The sequence below is a fragment of the Balearica regulorum genome, chromosome 19, assembly GCF_011004875.1.
Source record: "Balearica regulorum gibbericeps isolate bBalReg1 chromosome 19, bBalReg1.pri, whole genome shotgun sequence".
Taxonomy (NCBI): Eukaryota; Metazoa; Chordata; class Aves; order Gruiformes; family Gruidae; genus Balearica; species Balearica regulorum.
This window is the reverse complement of record NC_046202.1, coordinates 9,803,235-9,824,521: the sequence shown is the minus strand read 5'-3', so window position 1 is coordinate 9,824,521 and position 21,287 is coordinate 9,803,235. Positions and strand designations below refer to the sequence as shown.

The 21,287-nt window shown below is 46.8% G+C and overlaps 1 protein-coding gene across 2 annotated transcripts; it reads right to left on the bottom strand.

Moving 5' to 3' along the window:
- Positions 1-3,748: 3,748 nt before the first annotated feature.
- Positions 3,749-20,949, bottom strand: RCC1L (RCC1 like). Of its 2 annotated transcripts, none has more exons than XR_012838353.1 (11): positions 20,566-20,912; positions 19,589-19,718; positions 17,081-17,209; positions 16,143-16,209; positions 14,958-15,009; positions 12,764-12,848; positions 10,975-11,156; positions 9,426-9,510; positions 8,171-8,367; positions 6,777-6,862; positions 3,749-5,148 (listed from the first exon to the last, which is right to left on the bottom strand). XR_012838353.1 is itself a non-coding variant. In XM_075771320.1 (11 exons), the coding sequence occupies exons 1-11, from the start codon at positions 20,857-20,859 to the stop codon at positions 5,071-5,073; spliced, it is 1,362 nt and encodes a 453-aa protein (XP_075627435.1). In that variant the 5' UTR covers positions 20,860-20,949; the 3' UTR covers positions 3,749-5,070. The 2 variants fall into 2 exon arrangements, 1 of the variants encoding a protein (XP_075627435.1); XM_075771320.1 differs by having other exon boundaries at positions 8,171-8,344; positions 20,566-20,949.
- Positions 20,950-21,287: the final 338 nt, after the last annotated feature.

The window sequence follows — 21,287 nt, the reverse complement described above, 5'->3', positions numbered from 1 at the left end:
CAGCTGGTGTCGAGGAAGGTGCCGGCTCTCCCTCAGTGTCCCCCTCCACAGCACGAGCTGTCGTTCCCAGGCTTCCCATGACGATGAGCTGTGCACGTGGCTCCCGGCAGGTCCTGCCACCAGCTGGGCCAAAACCGTGGCCAGGCCAGCCCGGCGCTGGGCTGAGGGGTGGCACAGCAGGAGTGCTCTGCTTCGGAGGGGAGGGCAATGCCAAAGTCATTTTATTTAACAAAAAACCCCAACCCAAACACAAACAACAACAACAACAACAACAACAAAAATCCAAACTAGTGAACAGGTTGCATCTAGTAAAAGTTCTGTTAATAAATTTAAGACTATAATGTCAAAAACCCCCAAACATCCCAGGAGACAAGAGTGAATGCAGCTCCCCATGCTGACACGCAGGGCACTGATGCCGGCGTTGCAGCTCCTGGCAACGCTGTCCCTGGCAAAGGTGCATTTTTTTTGGCCAATGATGTGCCCATTTAGCAAACCTGCAGCTGCTGGGGGAGGCCCCAAGGACGCCATCGCCGACCGGCTGGGTGAGCTGAGGCAGAGATGGCTGCAGGGCCAACACACCATGATGCACCCCGGTGCATCTTCTGCTTCTCCTGCACGTGGCACAGCCAGTCCTGCAGGCACTGCAGCACAGACACCACACACACACCCCCACACACCCCGCCATGGCCCTCCTGGTCTCCCCAAGTCTCAGCCCTGGCCACAGCTCCCCAGCCTGCCCCCCCAGAGGGACACCTCCCGACCCCTGTGCTGCACGGGGCTGGACATCATAGGGTTTCCATTCGGTCTTTTTTCACTCACAGAATACCACGCCGGCAGCACCATGAGGCTTCACAGCTGTGCAGGGTGCAAAGCCGGTGGCCGATCACCCTCCTCCTGCCCCGCTGGCTGCAAGGGTCGCAGGGGCTTTAGGTTTACTGTGTTGCACGCTGAAGGCTTGCAGAGAGCAGGGGATTTCCTCACATACCTTCGGACCGCAGGGCTATAGGGCAGGGCGGCAGCTCAGCCCAGCCAGCGCTGAAGCCAGCATTCCCTCTACGCTGCCGTTTGCTGCAGGGGGCAGCCAGACCTACGAACCCCAACCTCTTCCCACCTGCATGCCAACATTCACAGTACTATGCTGGTAATTAGAAAACAGATAATGTCCTTCTGTTCGTTATCGCTCCAAGGAACCTTCTGCCTCTTGGAGTTCTTTCCCCAGCAGCCCTAGGAAGGGCTCAGCCTTAGCCCAGCACAGCCGTCCCTGCACGGCCAGGATCCTGCCGGTACAAGAGCAGAGCGTGACAAGCATCCCAGGACCTGCAGCTCCAGCCCAGGTAACCATGAGCTCAGCACGTCCCACCAGCGCTTCACCTGCGACCCAACACTCGCTGGAGGCAGGGGAGCAGCAAACCCCCCCCGGATCGCTGCATCAGCCACCAGCTATTGCTGCACGAAGGCTGCACAGGTAGTCCCTGCTTGCGGTGCCATAGCCCAGGAGGACGGTGTGGTTGGTTTGGGGTACGTACGAAGAGAAAGTATGGCCTCTTCCTTACCTGAGGAGAGTGCAAACGACTGAGATATGGGCAACGCAGAGCTGGGTTTGGACGTTAGAGGTAGCAGTGGTTGGGAGCGAGGGTTACAGAAGGCACTTTTGGTTAGCTGGGGTCTGCTGCAGTGGGCTTCTGCACAGCCTGGCCTCAGCTCTGCCCCGGCAGGGATGGAGGGGACAAACCCACCACTTTCAAGAAGGCATTTTCCTCATCAGGGCTATGGCTAGGCTGATTTCAAAAAGGGACATTTTATGTATACATATGTGATAGCCAACTCTGGCCTCCGCTGCCTGTTGAGGCCTTTGCTGACCCACCCTGCCCACGCAGCCGTCCCACAGGCAGGACAATCCACACTGCCCACCCAGCAGCCCGCCGGAGGCAGGTCTCTGCCCAGCCGAGGACACGTGGCGCAGCGTGCTGCTACGTGTGTCACCACCCTGCCAGCTCTCACCGGCCACTTCACACGCCAAGCCCTCTGTGCAAAACTGCTGAGCAAACACAAATACACTGGGAGTCGGTGTTGGGCCGGGGGCCTCGGGCCATGCCTGACCCTGCAAGCAGGGCAGGACGCTGTGGACAAGGGAACAAGTGCTGCCACAGCCTCGCTAATGGCTCTGGACACGCTCTAGTCTGGTCCTGTGGATCAAACCATTTCAGCAATGCCCGCTTGCGTTGGGTGGCAAGGTTTCGGTAGCAGGGGGCTGCAGGGGTGGCCTCTGTGAGAAGACACCGGGAGCTATCCCCATGTCGGGCAGAGACAGTCCCAGCCAGCTCCAAGAGGGACCAGCCACTGGCCAAGGCTGAGCCCACCAGTGACGGGATGACGCCTCTGGGATAACACAGCTAAGGAGGGGAAAAAATCCACTGCACAACAGCAGCCAGGGAGAGGGGGGAGAGGATGGGAGAAACAACCACACAGACACCAAGGTTGTGAATGAGGGAGGAAGTACAAAAAGCCAGGAGTAAGGTTGAGCCTGGGATGGGAGGGGTGAGAGGAAGGTAGTTTTGGATTTGTTCTTACTCATTATCCTGCTCGGTTCTATTGGCAATACATTAATTTCCCCAAGCCGAGTCTGTTTTGCCTGTGAAAGTAACTGGTACGTGACCTCCCTGCCCTTACCTCAACCCACAAGCTTTCTGTTGTATTTTCTCCTGTCCCGTTGATGGGGGGGGAGTGACAGAGCAGCCTGGTGGCACCTGGCCAAGGTCAAACCCCCCTTTAACCAAACCACAGGTCACTGCTGGTGTTGGCCGGACTGTAGGCTCTCTGCCCCTGTTCCCATCAAGCAGTGTGTTCGAGAATGCCCACAGCCACTGTCATGAAAGTGCAAACGCTCCCACTGCATTAACCCATACAACGCTTCTCTTTAGGGCTAAAGACCTTGCTGGCATCTAATGAACACGCAGATTGTGCAATTTATTGCAGAGCAAGACTGCAACACAACCAGGTACGACACGGCCTTAATTCTCATCCCAGCTCTGCAAAAGGCCCAGCCCCAAGTGGCATCAGGAACCACTTGTGAAGGAGAGCAGCTAAAAGCCTGCAGCGGTCGCCAGCGCTAACCAGCCATCCTGCGCAGCCCTCCTCAAATAGCAGCATCCAACCAAGGGATGTGGTTGAAACACCTTTATTACTGCAGGTTTTTTATGTTTGTTTTCAATGCTTTAACAAGCTTCCTCATGTTAAAAGGGCATAGTTACTCCAACACGACAGATTGGGGCAGCTCAAGTTGCCCAAGTCACATGTAGAAGGTATAAATTAAAGCAAACTTAAGGGGAATGCACAGCACTGAAGGTCTGCCACAGTTTCATGGCAGCTTTCTGCTTGTTCTGCCTCAACCCACCACAGCAATACCAGTTACACAGTAGTTAATACCAATTCATGTACATCTCTATTTCTGGGTACTTTGTTTCACCTCTCCTATATTTTATGCAAAGTCCTTGAAGGTAGTGTGTACTCCCTGAGTTTTGGTAATTACACAACAGATCTGATACAGAATTTCAGCTCATGGAGCCAAAACGCGAGCATGCCGTGTCCCCTGGGTCGCTGGATCAGTCCTGCAGGTGCGGAAGTGTCTCGGCTGACACAAGAGGTTTCCTGTCACATCACCCTGAACTGAAATGCTTAAATGCAGACTGCAAGACAGAGCAGCTCGTCTGTGAAGTCAAGCTCAAGAATATTCCCATTACTACTGATAAAGACTTTATAATAACTTTATTAAAAACATATTAGCTCGGATTTTGCCAAAATAATTTACACAGTAGAAGTGTCCCGCACAGAGAGAAATGATGCAACTCTGCCTGGTGTCTGGGGTATTTCACAGGACAGTTTCCCACACTTTAGTGTGAGATTTGATACGTGCCTGCTACAGGTACATACGGCTGTTGCACCCCATCTCCATCAGCTTACTGTGTCTTAAATGCGCACACCACTCTGCTGAGAGGGTACCACAAAACAAGGCTCTGCTTCTTGCCCAGTAAGACTCCTTCCCCTGCTAGGCACTACTGAAAAGCCTGGCTAACTTAAAAGGGCTCTTTACAACCAAGAGCCACTGTACCACTGAAGACATAAAGAGCACAGGGACTCCCCTCACCCCCCCCCAAAAAAAAAATAATTAAAGGCAGTGGTTTGTGATCAGCACATGAAGACAAAAGCACCCGATGAGCAGGGAGCCTGCTCATGTCCACTGGCTGACACCGACCCTGCTAAGAGGGAGCTTTGTTCCCAGCCTCCCTCCACAACAGGCTAGATTGGCTACTGTCACTATCAATCTCCTTCCGCAGCAATGGCAGTGCAGACAGCCTACGATTTATCTTTCCACGCTGTCTTATTTAACAGTACTTTTCCCCTGCAAACAAGTTCTCACTCTTGGCAGTTTATCAAACGTGTTCCTTGGGTGTTCGGTCTTTAGAGTCCACATGGAAAGCCTGCAACAGGCCAGGATAAGAGCACACTGCCAGCTGTGCATCCAGCTTCCACAGGGAACAGCGGCCTGGGCAGAGTGCAGCTGGCGGTGGGACACCGAGGACAGCTGTGCTGGACTCCAACAGCCAGCATGACTTCTCTTCCATATAAAAAATAGTTCTAAAAACCCCCTTTCCCTTGAGAAATAGTTTGGCTCAGCCCAACATGGACACACCAGAGCTGGTGACAGGGAAAGCGTCCGTAAATGAGTGTCCTGTGCTACAGATTTCATCTCATGCCAGCCTTCCCTGAGGGAGATGCTCTTCATCCTTAGGCACAGAGGGACTCACCAGCTGTGGGCTGGGCCTCAGTCTCTTTGGGAGCTCATCATGAACCAGCCAGAGCACTCCTTGCACTTCCACTCTCCTCAGGGAATGTACTTCCTTCCTGCTGCCAGGCCAGAGTGTTTCAACGATGCAGAGATGACAACACACCCAGGCACTGCTATGGCTGTCCCTGCTCACAGTCACTTCTTGCTTCACTCCAAGGATGAGTCTTCCTTTCCAAGAAGCTCGTCACCAAGTCCCCCCATCTTCTTAATGCAGTGCAATATTACTAGGCGAAAGACTTAACCATGCTTACCATATGGTCAACTCCACACGCAACATCCACCACCTCACCGGGTACAGTCACCTGGATCAGACACACAAGAGCGAATTATTTCTCAGGCTGGTACTTTGCACCTGATATTTCCTATTTTTCATCCTCCTTCTGCTTAACACGCCAGCTGGTTTCACAGGGACTTGTACCAACGAAAGTGCATCTTGAAAACCCAGAGAAAGCAAAATTCAGCACCAGACATGCTTATGCATCGAGCTGTGAAACATTCCCCTTCTCCCTTCATAGGAGCACATAAACCTTCGGAAGGACAGAGAGAGAGGTGTCTCACTAGCAGACAGCAAGGAGACTGTCGCCTCAGCCCATCTGTTTAGCAGCAGAAACAGCTCGACTGAGCAGAGTGTACTCCAGACAGCAGGAAGAGGATCTGCCCAAGTGCCACAAGGATTTGCCTCTTCTCTCATCAGCAAGGGCTGGAACGAGGCAAAAGCTCAACTCAGCCTAAGGCAGTTTTGGCTTTGATGCTGAGCAGACCCAGCTCACTCACTAGTGCAGCTATAGCTCTTCCACTTCAAACTTGACTTCAAACTCAAGGAAAGCAGGGGCTACAATGCAAGTTTTTCCTTAGAGCTAAGGGAGAGGAAAGATTGTTAGTTCTAGGGCAGGAGGTCACAGATGAGTACCCTCGTAACTGCCCTTGTTTTGGTGCATTGCTGTAGTACCATTGGCTGTTTGAGGGAGCACAACCCTCTGTGTTCCCACTTAGGGAAACCTGGGCATACCATGCTTGGCGAATTCAGACTCCACTCAGCCACAGCAGTGTGATTTTAGGCAAACGCTCCAGAGCTGGCCTTTTTCTGTTCCTTTTTAAAAGGAGGAGAAAGAATGCCAAAGAAACACATCCCCTGCAAGTTCAGACACATGGAAAAGGACTCCAGGGTGGTCCAACTGATTGCCTCCCTCCTCTCCTACTTGGCCTTCATGGAGACTGGGAACATCTGTTAAGCTGAGTGCTGAACTCCAGAGCCAAAGACTCTTCTACACCCTCAGAGTCTGGCTCTCAAAGCCATCTGAGAGAAGGGAGTGGAACTGGAAGCATTGCGAAACAGCTATGAAAACAGTTCAGTGGTTGAGAATCTCCTACTGTGACTACACAGGCAGTCCGGTGACCCATCGCTATAGCTGCCTGATGTGGAAGAAGAGCGGGGGAAGGGAGCCCGCTGCTACGTGGGCCTGCTGCCACTACAGTCTGACCACTGTGACCAAAACATTCACCTAATTTAGATATGTAATGCAAGTCTTTTGCGTCACAGATGACCAATACTACCGGTTTTCTTTGCAGCACATAAAAAAGTGAAGTGCAGGTTACAAGGGGAGGCAGTTAAGGGGCAGCAGGCAGAAGACTGTGGACAGGAGGAAGATAAGAACCGTTCAGAAGTGATGGTACAGCACCAGATTTAGCTTTGGGATCTGAAATCTATACCGAAATAGCAGAACCAGAAGACTCAAAAATTACTGAATACCTCCGCCCCTAAGCAGGCTAGGCAAGGATCTGTGGAAAACAAAGTAGTTCTACCGTCATCTTAGGTTTCCACTTCTTTCAAAATTACTCAACAAAACTACACAAGTGATGTTTCTTGCCCTCAGGATAACAAAGACTTAGCTGAAGAGTATGCTCTTGGCCTTAATAATACCATCCTTACCCTCCATGGGAAATACTGGTCTTCCATTCTTCCAGTTCCCAGGCACCCTCTTAGATTCTTGCCCCATACAAACAGTTCTCCTCTGTCTACACAGGGAAAAAAAGAATAAAAAGAATAAAATAGGGCAGAGCCATTAAAAAGGAAGAATTCTATTTGTGATGCTGGCAAGTGTGGCTACAATGCTTCTGGGAGTATAAAGGGTTATACATGCAGTATGAAAGCCATCAAGTTTAGTTCCAAGTACACTAAATGTACTTGTGCTTGGGGAAAATGATGCCTAATGAGCAGGACAAGCAGCAAGTTCTGGGCACAAGTCTTTGCTTCCCCCTCTTACAGCTCTTGCTTTGGAATTTTATTTGAAGAAAGATTGTAGCAGAAGAGATTCCAGGGAATCATTTGTGGTAAAGTGAATCATTTGTGCTGGAAGTTAGACAATTACAGCTGACCCACATCAGCTATCAGCACAGCAAATCAGGTAAGCAAGGCAGTGAAATCTGTCCCAAGCCGTCACCTGGGACTGGTTATTCGGCTGCCTGACACAAGTGACCTGCTAATGGCAACTGGGGAAAAGAAAAAACTTGCGTTCAACAGAGCTGCAGAATTTTAAGCTCCTCAGCAAAACAGGTATATCTCAGAAGTGTGCAGATCAGCCCCACAGCAGAAACAACCAAAACGTGATCTATAACGTAAGTACAATTTAATCAGAATGCAGTTTCTACAGCTTCCTGAATACCAGGGGAAGACCAGTTCCAAGCACCCCGTAACCTGACAGGGACATGCATACCCCTTCCCCAAGAAGGGCCAAGCAGTTAGCACATGGCACTTTGCATTACTAAACTGTCACTTTCACTACCAAGTACACGGGTTTTCTGTGCTGCTGCCCTCTGCTGCCCATTTTACAATGATTTTCAAATTCAAAACTTCCTTTAAAGGCTGGTATCAAGTACATGGTGTACATACCAGCATGTTAAACATGTAGGTCTTCCCTCCTCAGATTGCTAACTCAATTGGTCAGAAGAGCCAAGATACCCCGACATCTAGCTCTGATTTAGATTCAGTTTTAGTTTGTTCATTTATCACAAATTCCTGCTGCTTCTAAAGTGCAACTGACTGACATTCCGTACAAGGAAATGAAAAAATCTTTCCAGGTTTCCTGTTTGAGGTAATTTTTTTTGTTTGGCTTAGAAGAATAACACTTTCTTAATTACAGCATAAGTTAGTGCAGTACCTATGTTAGAAACCATGCTGACACCTGTAAACCTGCTGCCCACCCCTCCTGTTGCATTCCAGTGTGCTTTAAGTTTAAAGAAAGACTGGCGCTTTTTTGGCTTTCCTTTTAACTGCCAATAATATGGCAATGTGACTTCTCCACTGCAGTAGGATTAGAAACTTACTTGTAAGTGCTGCAAAGTGGCTGAGTCCACAGCGAACGTGAGCAACACGGATGTCCGGACTGAAGTCTGACCAGCCAAAAAGGCTGGGTGGGATCATCTCTGGCACTGCTGTCTCTATTAGGTTTGGTCCTTTCCCAAGAATTCCGTATCCCCAGACAAAAACATTTCCTTCTTCTGTATTACAATAAGAACACATTCTGTAAGAAAGTCTGTGCTTGTGAAATTCATGCCACGACCAAGAGTTAAGCAGATCCAAACGGATATTTTCTTTTCTCCCAAAGCAGTCTAGCACCTTTTGATTATTTAAAAGTAGCAAACAACACATTCCCATTCGAATGCCTTAATTTCTTCCTATGCTGTGCAAGTGGATCAAGCTTCACAGGCAAAACCTTCACAGGGAAAAAATGCCACCACAGCATGGGCTAGATAAAATACTTCAGCTCACTGACTGATGGGGTAGAGGCTGAATGTTTTACTATCACCACTTTTTTTTCCTTTGAGGGATAGCCAAACCAGTGGTAGGCCAGTTGCTTTGTCTGGTATTCTGCCTTAAGCTGGGTGCCTGGGAAAGGCAGCAGTTGGACAGCATAAGACAGAGTAAGTTGCTATGTCTGCTAGCTCTGCTCCCTTCACATTAGAAGCTCAAATGTATTGTCATCACAGCAACCACATCATATACATGAACGTCTTCCTTGAGATGATCCTTCATAAAAGCAGTGCAATCCTTTCCCTCACCCCTTTATTCTGTGACTTCCAAGCTGTGTTCCCCTGGCCACTGCCAATCCAAAGCAGCATTCACTAAGAAGCCTGCTGCAGAGTTTCACTGTTCTCAGAACTCTCTAATTTCCAGCCTAGTTTATCAAGATTTATTTATATGTCAGATTTATACTGAGAGAAAGAAGAGCCCTACAGACTCAAGTGTTGCCTTACTTCCTCCCTGTATCCATCTTCATTACAGGCCACACAGGGGCTGTGTGATCAACAAAAAAGGGATCAGAACAGCAAGCAGCAACCGTGGTCTTGTAACAGTTTGCATAAGTGCTCACAACAGCACATACTGGAAGCAATGCTCTGCTGCTAGTGAAAATAACTCCGCTAGTATATTCTTAAATCACACGTTTCTCAGTCTCCCAGCTTTCCTTGTAACAGATAATACTTCCCTGTTTCCAGTGAACAAGATGCTTGCTCCATGATGTTACAATCCACCTACTGCATGGCCTTGCACTAAGGAGAACAGTTGTCAAAGCAAACTCACCTGTTAGCACAATATTGCCAGTGCCTCCACATGCAGCCTCCTTTATCTTCCCAATTTTGAATGGCAAATGTCTGGGAACGTTCACCTGTATGAGGTTGCAAGAGAGTCATTAGAGACAAGGTAATAAACTGCAAACTAGACACATTTTTAACTTGTTTCCTAGTTCTGGTGAGAGCTTACATACACTGAATTCCTGATACGGACAACCTTTATTGCCTGAATAATAGAATGAATCCAAGTCCCAAGATTAAAAAACTACATGAAATTCATTAAGGCTGAGAGTGCGGACAAAATGGAAATAGTTACCCACTGGAAAGCTTACACGCATGGCAACAAAGCTGGGAATGCTTATATCCCTGGCTCTGTAAGTCAGACACAATGGGAAAGACAATAGGTGAGCACACTTACCAGTTTTCACAATGGAAATTTGGTCTGCAGTGGCATTTTTGAACACACCAGGGAAAAATCACTCAAAGAAAATCACTCTTATTTGATACAATTCAATACAACAAACCTACGCGGCTTGACGCGTATAAACGGTTACACTTCACAGATAATATCCAGCTCTGCTGTTCCACAATTTGAACCTTATCTATATTGTACCTAAAACTCCTGCTTTGGCAAATGTGCCATTCACCCATTTCAGACCCCTCTGACCTCCATCGAGCACCCAGCCAGGAAACTACTACACTACCTACCCTGGTCATTGTCTTCAGGCCTTACAGGTCTCAGTAATTAGCGCTACATTAAGGATACCTCAGGAGAGGCAAGGGAAACAAAACTACGCATTTTATTAAAGTCATACTAATGCAATTGTCTGCTCTTAGCCTTCTGCCAATAATAGCTTGAGTATTAATTAATTGCCTGACTCCATTTCCTACACTAACTGGAAGAGGAGACCATCTGCCTAATTACCTCAGTACTACAATGCTTTGTGTCAAGTCAGCACCACATTTTTGCCCCATATAAGTTTGCTCCAAAAAACCTTTTATCTGTGAGACACTGGGATTTGTTTAGGACTCAGCTATAAACCTACTAAGGTTGTTCGTGAAAAATTCACCAACATACAGGTTGACTGGACGGGACTTCCAGTGGTCGTCTGGACCAACACCAGGCTCAAAGCAGAACCACTCAAATTTCTACATTAACCAGCCAAGAGACTAATTCCTGTCCTGAAACCAGCACTCGAGCTGGATCTCAATTTGGTGCAAAGTTCATGGGATGGGGAAAGGAGAGCAGGGGGTGTAATCTGCCTTCATAACAAACTGAGGTGAGATGACACAACCTTTTGCCTATCAACAGCTGGGAAACATACTGGCCTACAGCTATACAAACATTTCAGACAGATTGGATTTGTAAGCATAGGTAAAACCAGTCTGCTAGTGGGGTTAGTTTATATTGATTTAAAACCAGCTTGCTAGTGGGGTTAGTTTATATTGATTTATACTGCTGTCAAAAGAACCCTGAGCAGGGAGAAGCATGTAATTTTTAACTCTGTGCACAGCAGCGGAACTGAAACATGTAAAAACATGCCCCCAGGCCAACTGACCTGTGTGGTTTCTGTGACAGATGCCAACTGCAAGTATTCTGAATTTCCCCAACCAAAGACATCTCCTTCATCTGAAACAGCCAGGCAACAGTCCCCATAGGAAGAGACCTGGATGATGTTTACTCCAGCAATGTCACCATGTAGCTTAGTAGGAACACTGGTGATGTTGTAGTGTCCAAGACCTGAAAGGAAAAAAGCAGAGAGGTGATGAAGAGGGTTTTTTGCAGACATACTTTTAACACCTACATAGGACCATTTTGTCATGTTATAACCCAATTACCCTCCCTCCAAGATAAATCTTTCTGTCCATATCTCTTAACTACCAGCTTCAATGGACAAGCAGCCACAAACACCAGTTCTACTACCCAAAGCTCCCTCTCTAGAGTACAAAACAACTTCATACAATCACACCTGGAAAACAGTCTAGGCCCTCATCTCTCGTCTGCAGGGACCAAAGTGTTTGAGAGAGCAGTAACCAAGCTAGGTGGATATCCTGACAGACAAGAAGTTTCCCAAACCAGCCGCATCCTGTCTTCTGCAAGGAGAGCCAGGAGTGACAGCACACTGCAATCCGTTTAGACAACAGGAGGTGAAGCGGCAAAAGAGGCTGGGAAGCAAACATGTTACATGTCAAATAGCTGCCCGGACAAGAGGCCAGAATGTAGATGACAAATGAGATGGGCTACAGTATGTCCACACAAGAGGATCAAGGACAGAGCCCAGCTTCAGGAGCAACAGGACTAAACAGTAGGAAGGACTGGAAGTCCTCTGACAGCAGGAGCCACCAAAAAAAGGGGCTGGCCAAAGATCCCATGCTAAGACAGCAGTAGCTGCCAATGGTCTCTGTCAGTACAAAAGGAGCAAGAAGCAAAACAGACCCTGAAATGAGAATCAGGAAGGCAAAGCCTGCACAGAACTGGGAAGCTAACCTTCCCCTGCATCGAGGTTTAACCCCGGCCAGCAACCACGCTCCACACAGCCACTTGCTCACTCCTACCCCCATGGGATGGAGGAGAGAATCTGAAAAGTGAGAAAACTCACAGGCTGAGATAAAGACAGTTTAATAGGTAAAGCAAAAGGCGCATGCACAAGCAAAGCAAACCAAGGAATTCATTCCCCACTTCCCATGGGCAGGCAGGTGTTCAGCCATCCCTAGGAAAGCAGGGCTCCATCACATGTAAAGGTTACTTTGGAAGACAAAAAAGTCATCGCTCTGAACATCCCCCCCTTCCTCCTCTTTCCCCCAGCTTTATATGCCATATGGTATGGAATGTCACTGGGGTCAGCTGTCCCGGTTGTGTGTCCCCTCCCAACCCCTTGTGCACCCCCAGCTACTCACTGGTGGGGTGGGATGAGGAGCAGAAAAGCCCTTGGCTCCACATAAGCACTGCTCAGCAGGAACAAAAACATCCCTGTGTCATCAACACTGTTTCCAGCCCAAACCCAAAGCACAGCCCTGTACTAGCTACTATGAAGAAAATGAACTCTATCCCAGCCAAAACCAGCACGCCATGCCACTTCCACATTCCTTCACAAGCTTCAAACAGTAGACATGTTCTCCTCAGATCGCATGCTTGGATCACCAGCGTGGCATCCTAAGGCTCCTCTAAAAATGAACTGATTTGTCTCTTGGTTACACAAGAGTACTGAGAACATCTGCACACAGCTGGAAACATACCAGCCCCTTTCTGTCCATACACGCATGACAAATATACATCACAAGCTCTGAATTAGGGCAGCTTGCTCTATTCATCAATTCACTGAAATGCAAGCTGAGCTGAGCTCCTACCTGTTTGTCCATCAGCTCCCCATCCACATGCATAGACCGCACCCTTCTTGGTTCTAAACAGACTGTGGTCCTGCCCACACACAACCTGCACACAAACAAAAAGTCAGAGCTGGTCAGGAAAGGCCATGTGTTCAGAATCGATTTAACAAAGCGTTACTGGCAGACAAACTGAGCAATGAACCTCTACAATGCCCATCCACTCAGATTTTCACCTTTCTCTCCAGATCAAATGGCTCTACAGGCAGGAAAAGCTAAGAACAGCACAATACAGCAAAGAAAACAGAATTTTCTTTGTGGAAAGTGATGCTGCAGTTGATTTGTTCTGAGATCCAAAACAAGGCCTAGTTAACAGAAAGCTCAATTCAGCAGTACAACACAACAAAACAGCAAAGAGTAAATAAGAGATCTCCCTTCCCAGAGTGCTACCACATGGCTCTCAGTGCCAGCTACAAACTGCTATTGATTCCTTGCCATGTAAGCGCTCTAGGAACACATCTGTTCTCAAATTGACATTTCTGTTGAACTAGCAATCATGTCTGCCACAGGCCTAGCATGAATTAAAGCCAAGATCTTCAAAAGCAGACATTAAAAATTAGCCAAAGATTAAAGCAATCCACAAGTTGAGATTGACTACCGAGAATATTAAGCACATAACCACTCTCATCAAAAGTACAAGCAGGTACCAATTACTCAAACCCCTTGAAAAAAATAAAATAACGAAAAATCCAAACAGAAGTTTACAAGCCTAATTCAAGCTGTCATTAGAATATACCACGGCACACCCTCATCATGTGAGCCTAAATGAATGACCCTTGCTTTCCAGGATGCTGCATGGAACAGGAGCAATGTTTGCCCACAGAGTACTGCTACAGTGGCACAGACATGCTAGTCAACTGCTCCTGCGCCTGCAAATACTGCAGCCGAGTGCAGACTCGGTGGCATTTATGCTGCTCTGCAGTCCCTTGCTCTCCTAGAAATCTGCCCTATGGAAATGCTGGCTAGTCTAAGTGGATGGTCTCACAGCTCACTTTTGAAAAGGGGAAGACAAAATTCAAAATAAAACAGTTCAATTGATATAAAAGTGCCAAAGAGGAACAAGAGCAAGAAATCAGGACAGAAAGAGATGAAGCATTGAAACAACTTCCTTGCCATGCAGGTGTTACCTAGAATTCGAGCAAGCAAACACTGCAGTGGCATTCCCATCAAATTCTTCAGTAAGTTCCGACCCTGCATTGCCAGTTGCAACTGCTCTGCAGAGGCATGGAACAAAGTATCACCTTGTGCTTTTTATAAGCAACCATATAGTAAATCGCTTCATCATTTTAAAGAGCTTCAACGGAATGATTTGCATACTGAGTTTTAAATTTTTTTTTCACTACAGAATCACAGACTGGTCGAGGTTGGAAGGGACCTCTGAAGGTCATCTGGTCCAAACACCCAGCTCAAGCAGGGCCATGTCCAGATGGCTTTTGAGTATCTCCAAGGAGGGAGACTCCACAATGTCTCTGGACAACCCGTGCAGTGCTCAGTCACGGTAAAAAAGCATTTCCTAATGTTCTGAGGGAACCTTGTGTGTTTCAGTTTGTGCCTGTTGCCTCTTGTCCTGTCACTGGGCACCATTGAAAAGAGTCCGGCTTCATCTTCTCTGCACCTTCCCTTCAGGTATTTACATACATTGCCAAGACACACACCCCAGCCTTCTCCTTCCCAGGCTAAACAATCCCAGCTCTCTCAGCATTTCCTCACAGGCAAGGTGCTCCAGTCCCTTCATCACCTTAATGGCCCTTTGTTGGACTCCCTCCAGTACATCCATGTCTCTCTTGCACTGGGGAGCCCAGAAACGGACATAACACTCCAAGTGCTGAGGAGAAGGGAAGGACCACCTCCTTTGATCTGCTACCAACAGCCCAGGATACCATTTGCCTTCTTTACAGCGAGGGCCTGCTGCTGGCTCTCAGTCAACCTGGTGTCCCAGTTTTATGTCATCTGCAAACCTGATGAGGGGACACTCTGCCCCATCATCCAGATCACTAGTGAAGACGTTAAACAGGATCAGACCCAGTATTGACCCCTCGGGTGCACCACTAGTTACCGGCATTCAACTAGTCTTCCTTCATGCCACTGATTACCATCCTCTGGCTATTCAGCCAGTTTTCAATCCACCTTCAGAATTCGATCCACAAGGTTCTCTTACCTGGACAACTCTGCTGTCAAACTCCTTCAGCTGATGAATCAGATGGCTTTCACTGGACACCATCAAACAACCACCGAGAAGAGAAAAGGCAACACAGAGGATTTCAGAGGATTGCAGCTGAAAAACGGGAAGGTCGATCTGCCTTTACTGAAAACCACTTTGCTATTACAAGAAGACAGAGTCTTTCATGTATTCTCTTATATAGTCAAAAGAGCACAGATCCAGTAAAGTAAAATTACGGTGCAAAGAAGGAAAGTAATTTTACATTCTCTTGTTTAAGAAGTTAAGAACTGTCACTTTTTAAATATAACCTCTATGGGAATTGGGAGTGGCAGCAGTCCCCAAACACATTCCCTAGTCTGGAATGAGACACTAGATAATACTGCAGCACCTATATAAACACTACGCTTAACTAGAGATTAACCAGACTTAAATCCCAGAGCACAGGGTAGTGTTAACATCCATTTAATTCTTTCACAAAAACAGGAATTCTGAACAATCCAAAGACTAACTTGAGTATCAATGCTAAAAAAAAAAAAAACAAGCTAAATTACAGGTATTTTCTTAAACTCTACAGGCCAAGTCTTGTGGATCAGAGAGCAATCAGCAAGATCTCTTCTAGGCTCCGCCAAGGAATCAGTAACTTTCAACATATTCCCACTATCCACTTACATCACTATCATCGTATAGAGCATTTTGAGAATATGCTTTGCTGTGGCCCACAGAAATCCTGTAAAGAAAAAGCACTACAGGTTCAAAGGCAGTACAACAAAGAGATTTGACAAAAGGATGCCTCTTCCATCATTAAATGGCATTTCTAACACCCTCAGAAATGGCGCTTGCACTCTGAGAGGCTAAAGGGAGAAAGACCAACTGCTAACGCCAATTACCTCAGGGTATTTATGAAGGTTGAGTTTTCTCACTCTGCCCTGCGACAACTTGTCACCTGCTGACATCTTTCTGTCTTATGTGAATGTGGTCAAAAGAGTGCTTGCACCTAGCCTAGGTTTAAAGCCAGGCCGTGTATATGATGCCTGCAGCATAAGAGTCTGTTCTCAGACACCTTAATCTCAAATGGCATCTTTATACTACCAGATTTTTCCCACCTCCAGGCTCTTCTGCAGGGTTGTTTTCATGCAATTATCTTTTTAACACTAAGGAAGTTCAGGATCTTTGGATTCTCACCTGTAAGTTTCATCTTCAATAACCTTCCGGCCACACTGTCCATAAGAATTGTTCCCCATGGTGAAAACTGAGAAGCAATGATAAAAAGCACTAGTTTTATTACTGTCCAATCCCGTGAAAGCCTCTTTTCAGGTAAACAAAATATTTTCACATGCTCCTCAGTATGAAAAGTGAAACACAGTATACTGTAAAAATTGGCATAAGCTTTCTTCAAACCAAGTCCACTTGAATTTAAGTGACTGAATCCATTTTCATCAACAATATCCCAGTGATATTGTTGCAGGCACAGCAGCAGTACCTAGAGCCTATTGGCTGTTTTTCAGTAATTGCCTAGTTCATCCTGCCGTTGCCAAGGAGACTCAGAAATAGATCAGCGCTCCCACAGGAGCGTTAAATCAACAACCAACCAGCTCACCCACTGATAAGCAGCACTGGATCGCTCAGCGCAGCACTGAAGCCACTGCACCAGAGAATTCCCAGAGATGTGGAGAGCCAATTCACACACAGGATCTTCTGTATAAAGGCCTATTAATTAATTGCTTTTTATAAATGTTGCACTCTGGGGCGACAAGGGGAAAGTAACACAGGAGTATTGGCATAGTCATCCAAAACCAAATTCAAAACCACGTCTGACTGAACAAGACAAATACGCTACACTTGAAAGAGGCCTGGGGCTAGATAAACAAATCATATTTTGCAACACTTGTAGTGCAAAAGCTTCCAACACATTTACAGCTTGAGCCAGGCAGAGCTCAATGCACGGTTATCAGCTGAGGGCTCTCTCTCCGGGTGTCAATCCCACAGCTACCTGCATCACATCTGCAGTGCAGAGAGCCCATCTGGGGTCTAGCTCTGAAGGACAGAAGTCAATCTTTTCCAGAGCTTTTAATGAAAGCACAGTTAGGTGTTCCTTGTCACCAGCACAAGCGGTACTATACCTCCTTCACTATCTGTCAGGATCAGGGAATGGGCTCTCCCACAGGACACCTGCAAGACTCGAGTCTGCTGCGGCTTCTCCAGTGGTAATGGAATTGGAGATGGTTCCAAGACATATTCATAGCCCTTAGCTTAAGGAAGAGAGAGAAATTTAAAAAGTCAGTGGCTTCCACAGAGCAAATTCATCACATATTTGCCGATTCTGTTGTACATACACTCACTTCTATTTTGTTACAAAAGCAGATATATTTTAGAAAGCCAAGATACTAACCACAGTAAAAGGGTGACTGGGATTCATGATGGGGGGGAAGAAGTTAAAATCCATAGGGATGGTTAAAGCCAATAATCACTGCCTAATCAAAATTCCACCATACCTAGAACCTGAATGTTATTAAGGCTTCAGGTGGCCAGAACTGAGAAACGGAGGCTTTCAGCCATATGTTCAACCACTTTGGTGAATAAGGCCGGATTATTACAGAGCTTAACACCAAGCACAAACTAAGTACTCTGTGCAACTAGGGATATTGCAAACAAGGTACAATAGCAGCAATCACAAAAAAAAGTACGAAAGGTGAATAAAAAAATCTTAGGGCTTCATATTTAAAGAACAGTAGATTAAAGGCCCTTTCAGAAAAAAGGAACACAAGAAACATTAACGAGCCCGGCTCCATGGGGGACAAGAGATCTGACGCTTACGAAAGAAAATGACAGGCTGTACTAGAAAAAGAAGATTTAGTAACTTGAAGAATATGTAATCAGTCATGGTCAACTGGGGGAAAAAAAAAAAAAGAAGGAGTAGCAAAACATAAATCAGAACTAGGGAAAAGGTTAAGGGGAGATAAAAAGCTTTGATATCAAAGAAAGCTGCTGTAACATGTTAAATCAAATCCTAGAGGACCCAAAGCAGCATTCTGCTCACATATAGCAGTGCTTGAACTAGTTCTCACTGCCTTCAATTAAAAAAACCAAACCAAAACAGAAATTCTACACATACCCTTTCACAGTAAGACACTACTTGATGCTATGACAGGCATCACAACGGGCTGCTCCCAAATGGTGGGAGCCTGCCATGCAACGTAGCAGGAACTGAAAGGCAGCAAAGTTTGTGTCTGTCTAAAAAGACGTGGAAGTCACAAAGCAAAAAACCTTTTCCTCTCTCTGTGTTCTTTCCAGCAGAGTGACACAAGCTACTGGGAACTGTGGTAATCGTCACTGATATCTGAGGGATTCTGGAGGAAAGAGGCAACATAGTGGCTAAGGAAGAGGAGGATGAGTGTAAAATATTAGTAGTTTAGCTTAGAAAAAGCTGAACTTAGAGCATGAAATACCACCATCTAAAAGTCAGAAGGTTGCAAATTCCTCTGGAAATGAAGCATCTACAGGGACATAGTGTTGGAACTAGCAGGTACCCCTGTAAGTTTGTAAAACTGAGTAAAGAGCAGCACATCCAACAGGAAACTTGTCTGTCAGAGAGTAGCAATCCCACTGATCTGCGCTGGGCTTTCAACAGATCCTACCAAACACTGAACGCTCCCTTACTTAGGAGGGTTTGAACTGCAAAACAATTTCTGGATTCTCTGGCAAAAATAACCCGCAGGTCAGATGAAAAACAAGAAAATGACAAGACACTCCAGAGACAGAGTAAGAGCTGAAGCTTCTGTGGTCCTTTCATTTTGCAGCTGCTGCTTAAGCACACACTTGCTGCGTGCACACACTCTTGGAAATCTATACAGCAATATACACAAGGTTTAATCTTTTTGCCCATATCAGATACACCATATCTTAGTGGATTACGCTCTTATACACTATAAAGAGAAATACTGCTTTTAATATGTTTTTTTCCCAATTGTTTATGGAGGAATGTTTTCAGACAGAGACAGACATTCTATAAGGGAAGTAAGTTTATGGGTTTTGTATCTGTCTTAGGCTGAAGGTGGCAATGTTTCATACAGAAATCATCACCTTAAATGCATTTGAGACCCTGGTATAAGACTGAATAACATGGTTTTCCTTCAAAATGCAATTTGGTATTAAAATAAAAACCCCTACAGGTTCACACAAAATTCCTCTGACTGTATAAGAAGATCTCTGTGGGAAAGGAAATTAGTTTACAGATGCAAAGGCAACAGAAGTGAGCAAACCATCTTGCCAAAATCATTTTATTAACCAGTCCACTACATTGTCTCCTATCAAACTATAGATTCAAAGCAACACCTTAACCGACACATACACACTTCTGCAGAACCAATAGTTACTTAGATTTTGGTTACATCCAGGCAAGAATGTAAGTGCAGCGCGTAGAACAGATGCATACCTTGACCAATAAGACAGCACACAAAACCACAGCTAAGTTCCAAAAAAAGATCTCTTTAAAAAAAAAATAAGTATAGCCTCACACTTCTGCAACAAAGTCCCCTGGACATTTTTCATGCCTTCTAACGCGAGGTTTCCCACATCACGCACATCCTGTAGTGCCGCCCTGTAAGTCTTTAAAATCCCCCAATCCTTACTTCGATCTCTTATGCTTCTCTGGAATCCGAGCTGTGAATCCTTGTTCAGTCCCATGCCCCACACTTTGGTGATGTCCGTGGTACGAGAGGACAGCAGCGTGAACCCATAACCGCAGGCAGCAGAGGATATCTTTGAAGATAAACAAAACCCCACACTATTCAGTTATAAACCATGGCTTAGTAAAACAGGTTTCACTCCAAGCTATTTGTTCATCAAGCATTCCTCCTTCATTAGGCTGTATCCAAACACAGCACAAATTCATGGTACATACGGTCTTTGCAAAAAATGATCAGAAAGGCTCTTCAGTGACAAGCACAACAGTTTAAACGCAAGCCCCACGCAACTGCCTTAGAATTTTCTTATTGTGTGCATACATCTTTAGTTTTGCATTATTCTGGATTCATTCAAACACAACAAGAAGACCTATTTGTTGAACTGCAGCAGCAGTAGATTAAAAAAACCCCAACAATACACATATTCTCCTGTTTTACTCCTTTTGCCAAAAAAAAAAAAAAGAAAAAAAAGCCGAGTATAAAAGCTCTGACCTTCTTTGAAGAGCATAGGGTGACGTTTGATACATGTAGACCGAATACCAACATGATTCACAACACAAGCTTCCAATCATGTCAAGGTGAAAGCAGCCACGAAAGCCACTGAAAATGAGGCCCTATTTCTCTGATAAATATTGTCCACAGTCTTGCTCTCTTATGGTTCTGACAAAAGAGCACCAATACGTATTTTCCAAATTGTATGCTACGGTAGTTGTACCAAAAATCATCCTGATGAATACCGCTATATCAATTTTAAAAATGAATTAATCACGGCAGTCTTTAAATCAGATTAGTTAACGCCTTTCAAAGCTGACAGAAGAAACCTGCCAAGATTAACTGCACGGGCACAGGAGGTGCGCCGGTGTTTGGGAAGCAACGCTATCGTTACCCTGTCGCGATACGACAGCCACCACCCCCGGGCCCACCTTCTCCTCCGTCTCCAGCCGGTAGGGCGTGGCTTGGATCCGCCGCGGCTTCTTCCAGCCCACGTCCGGCTTCACGAAGCTGGGCACGCCGAGGGCGCCCGAGTAGCAGAAGCCCCACACGAAGACGCGGTCCTTCCGCTTCGCCGCCTTCCCCGCGTACTGGAAGACCGGGGCGGCCTCCTCGGCCTCCCTCAGCTGGCGGACGCTCCGCGGGCCGGCCGGCTTGGCCAGGCCCCTGTGAAGGGCCGGCGGCCGCGGCACTGCCCTCGGCACTGCCCTCAGCGCCCCCCACATCGCCGCCGCCCCCCTCAGGCCGCCGCCGCCATCTTGTCAACCCCTCACCTCCGACCCCGGCTCACCGCGCCATGCGCGCATGCGTGCGCCGCCAGACACGGGCCGGCTGGGGCGCGCGAAGGTCTGGTCTTAAAGGGGCTATGCCGCTCTTCCAGAGGGGAGGGGTCTGCGCAGACCCGCATCTGGATCTGAATCTAAATCTAAACCTAGACCCAGACCCGCACCTACACCCAGGCCCAAACCCAGACATAAACCTCGTCTCAGACCCATGGCCAGACCCAAAACCAGGCCCAAACCTAGTCCTAGACCCAGACCAAATCCAAACCCAGACCCTAACCTGGACCCAGACCCAGACCCAAACCTAGTCCCATACCCAGAACTAGACCCAGACCCAGATGGAAATTCAGACTCAGACCCAAATCCAAACC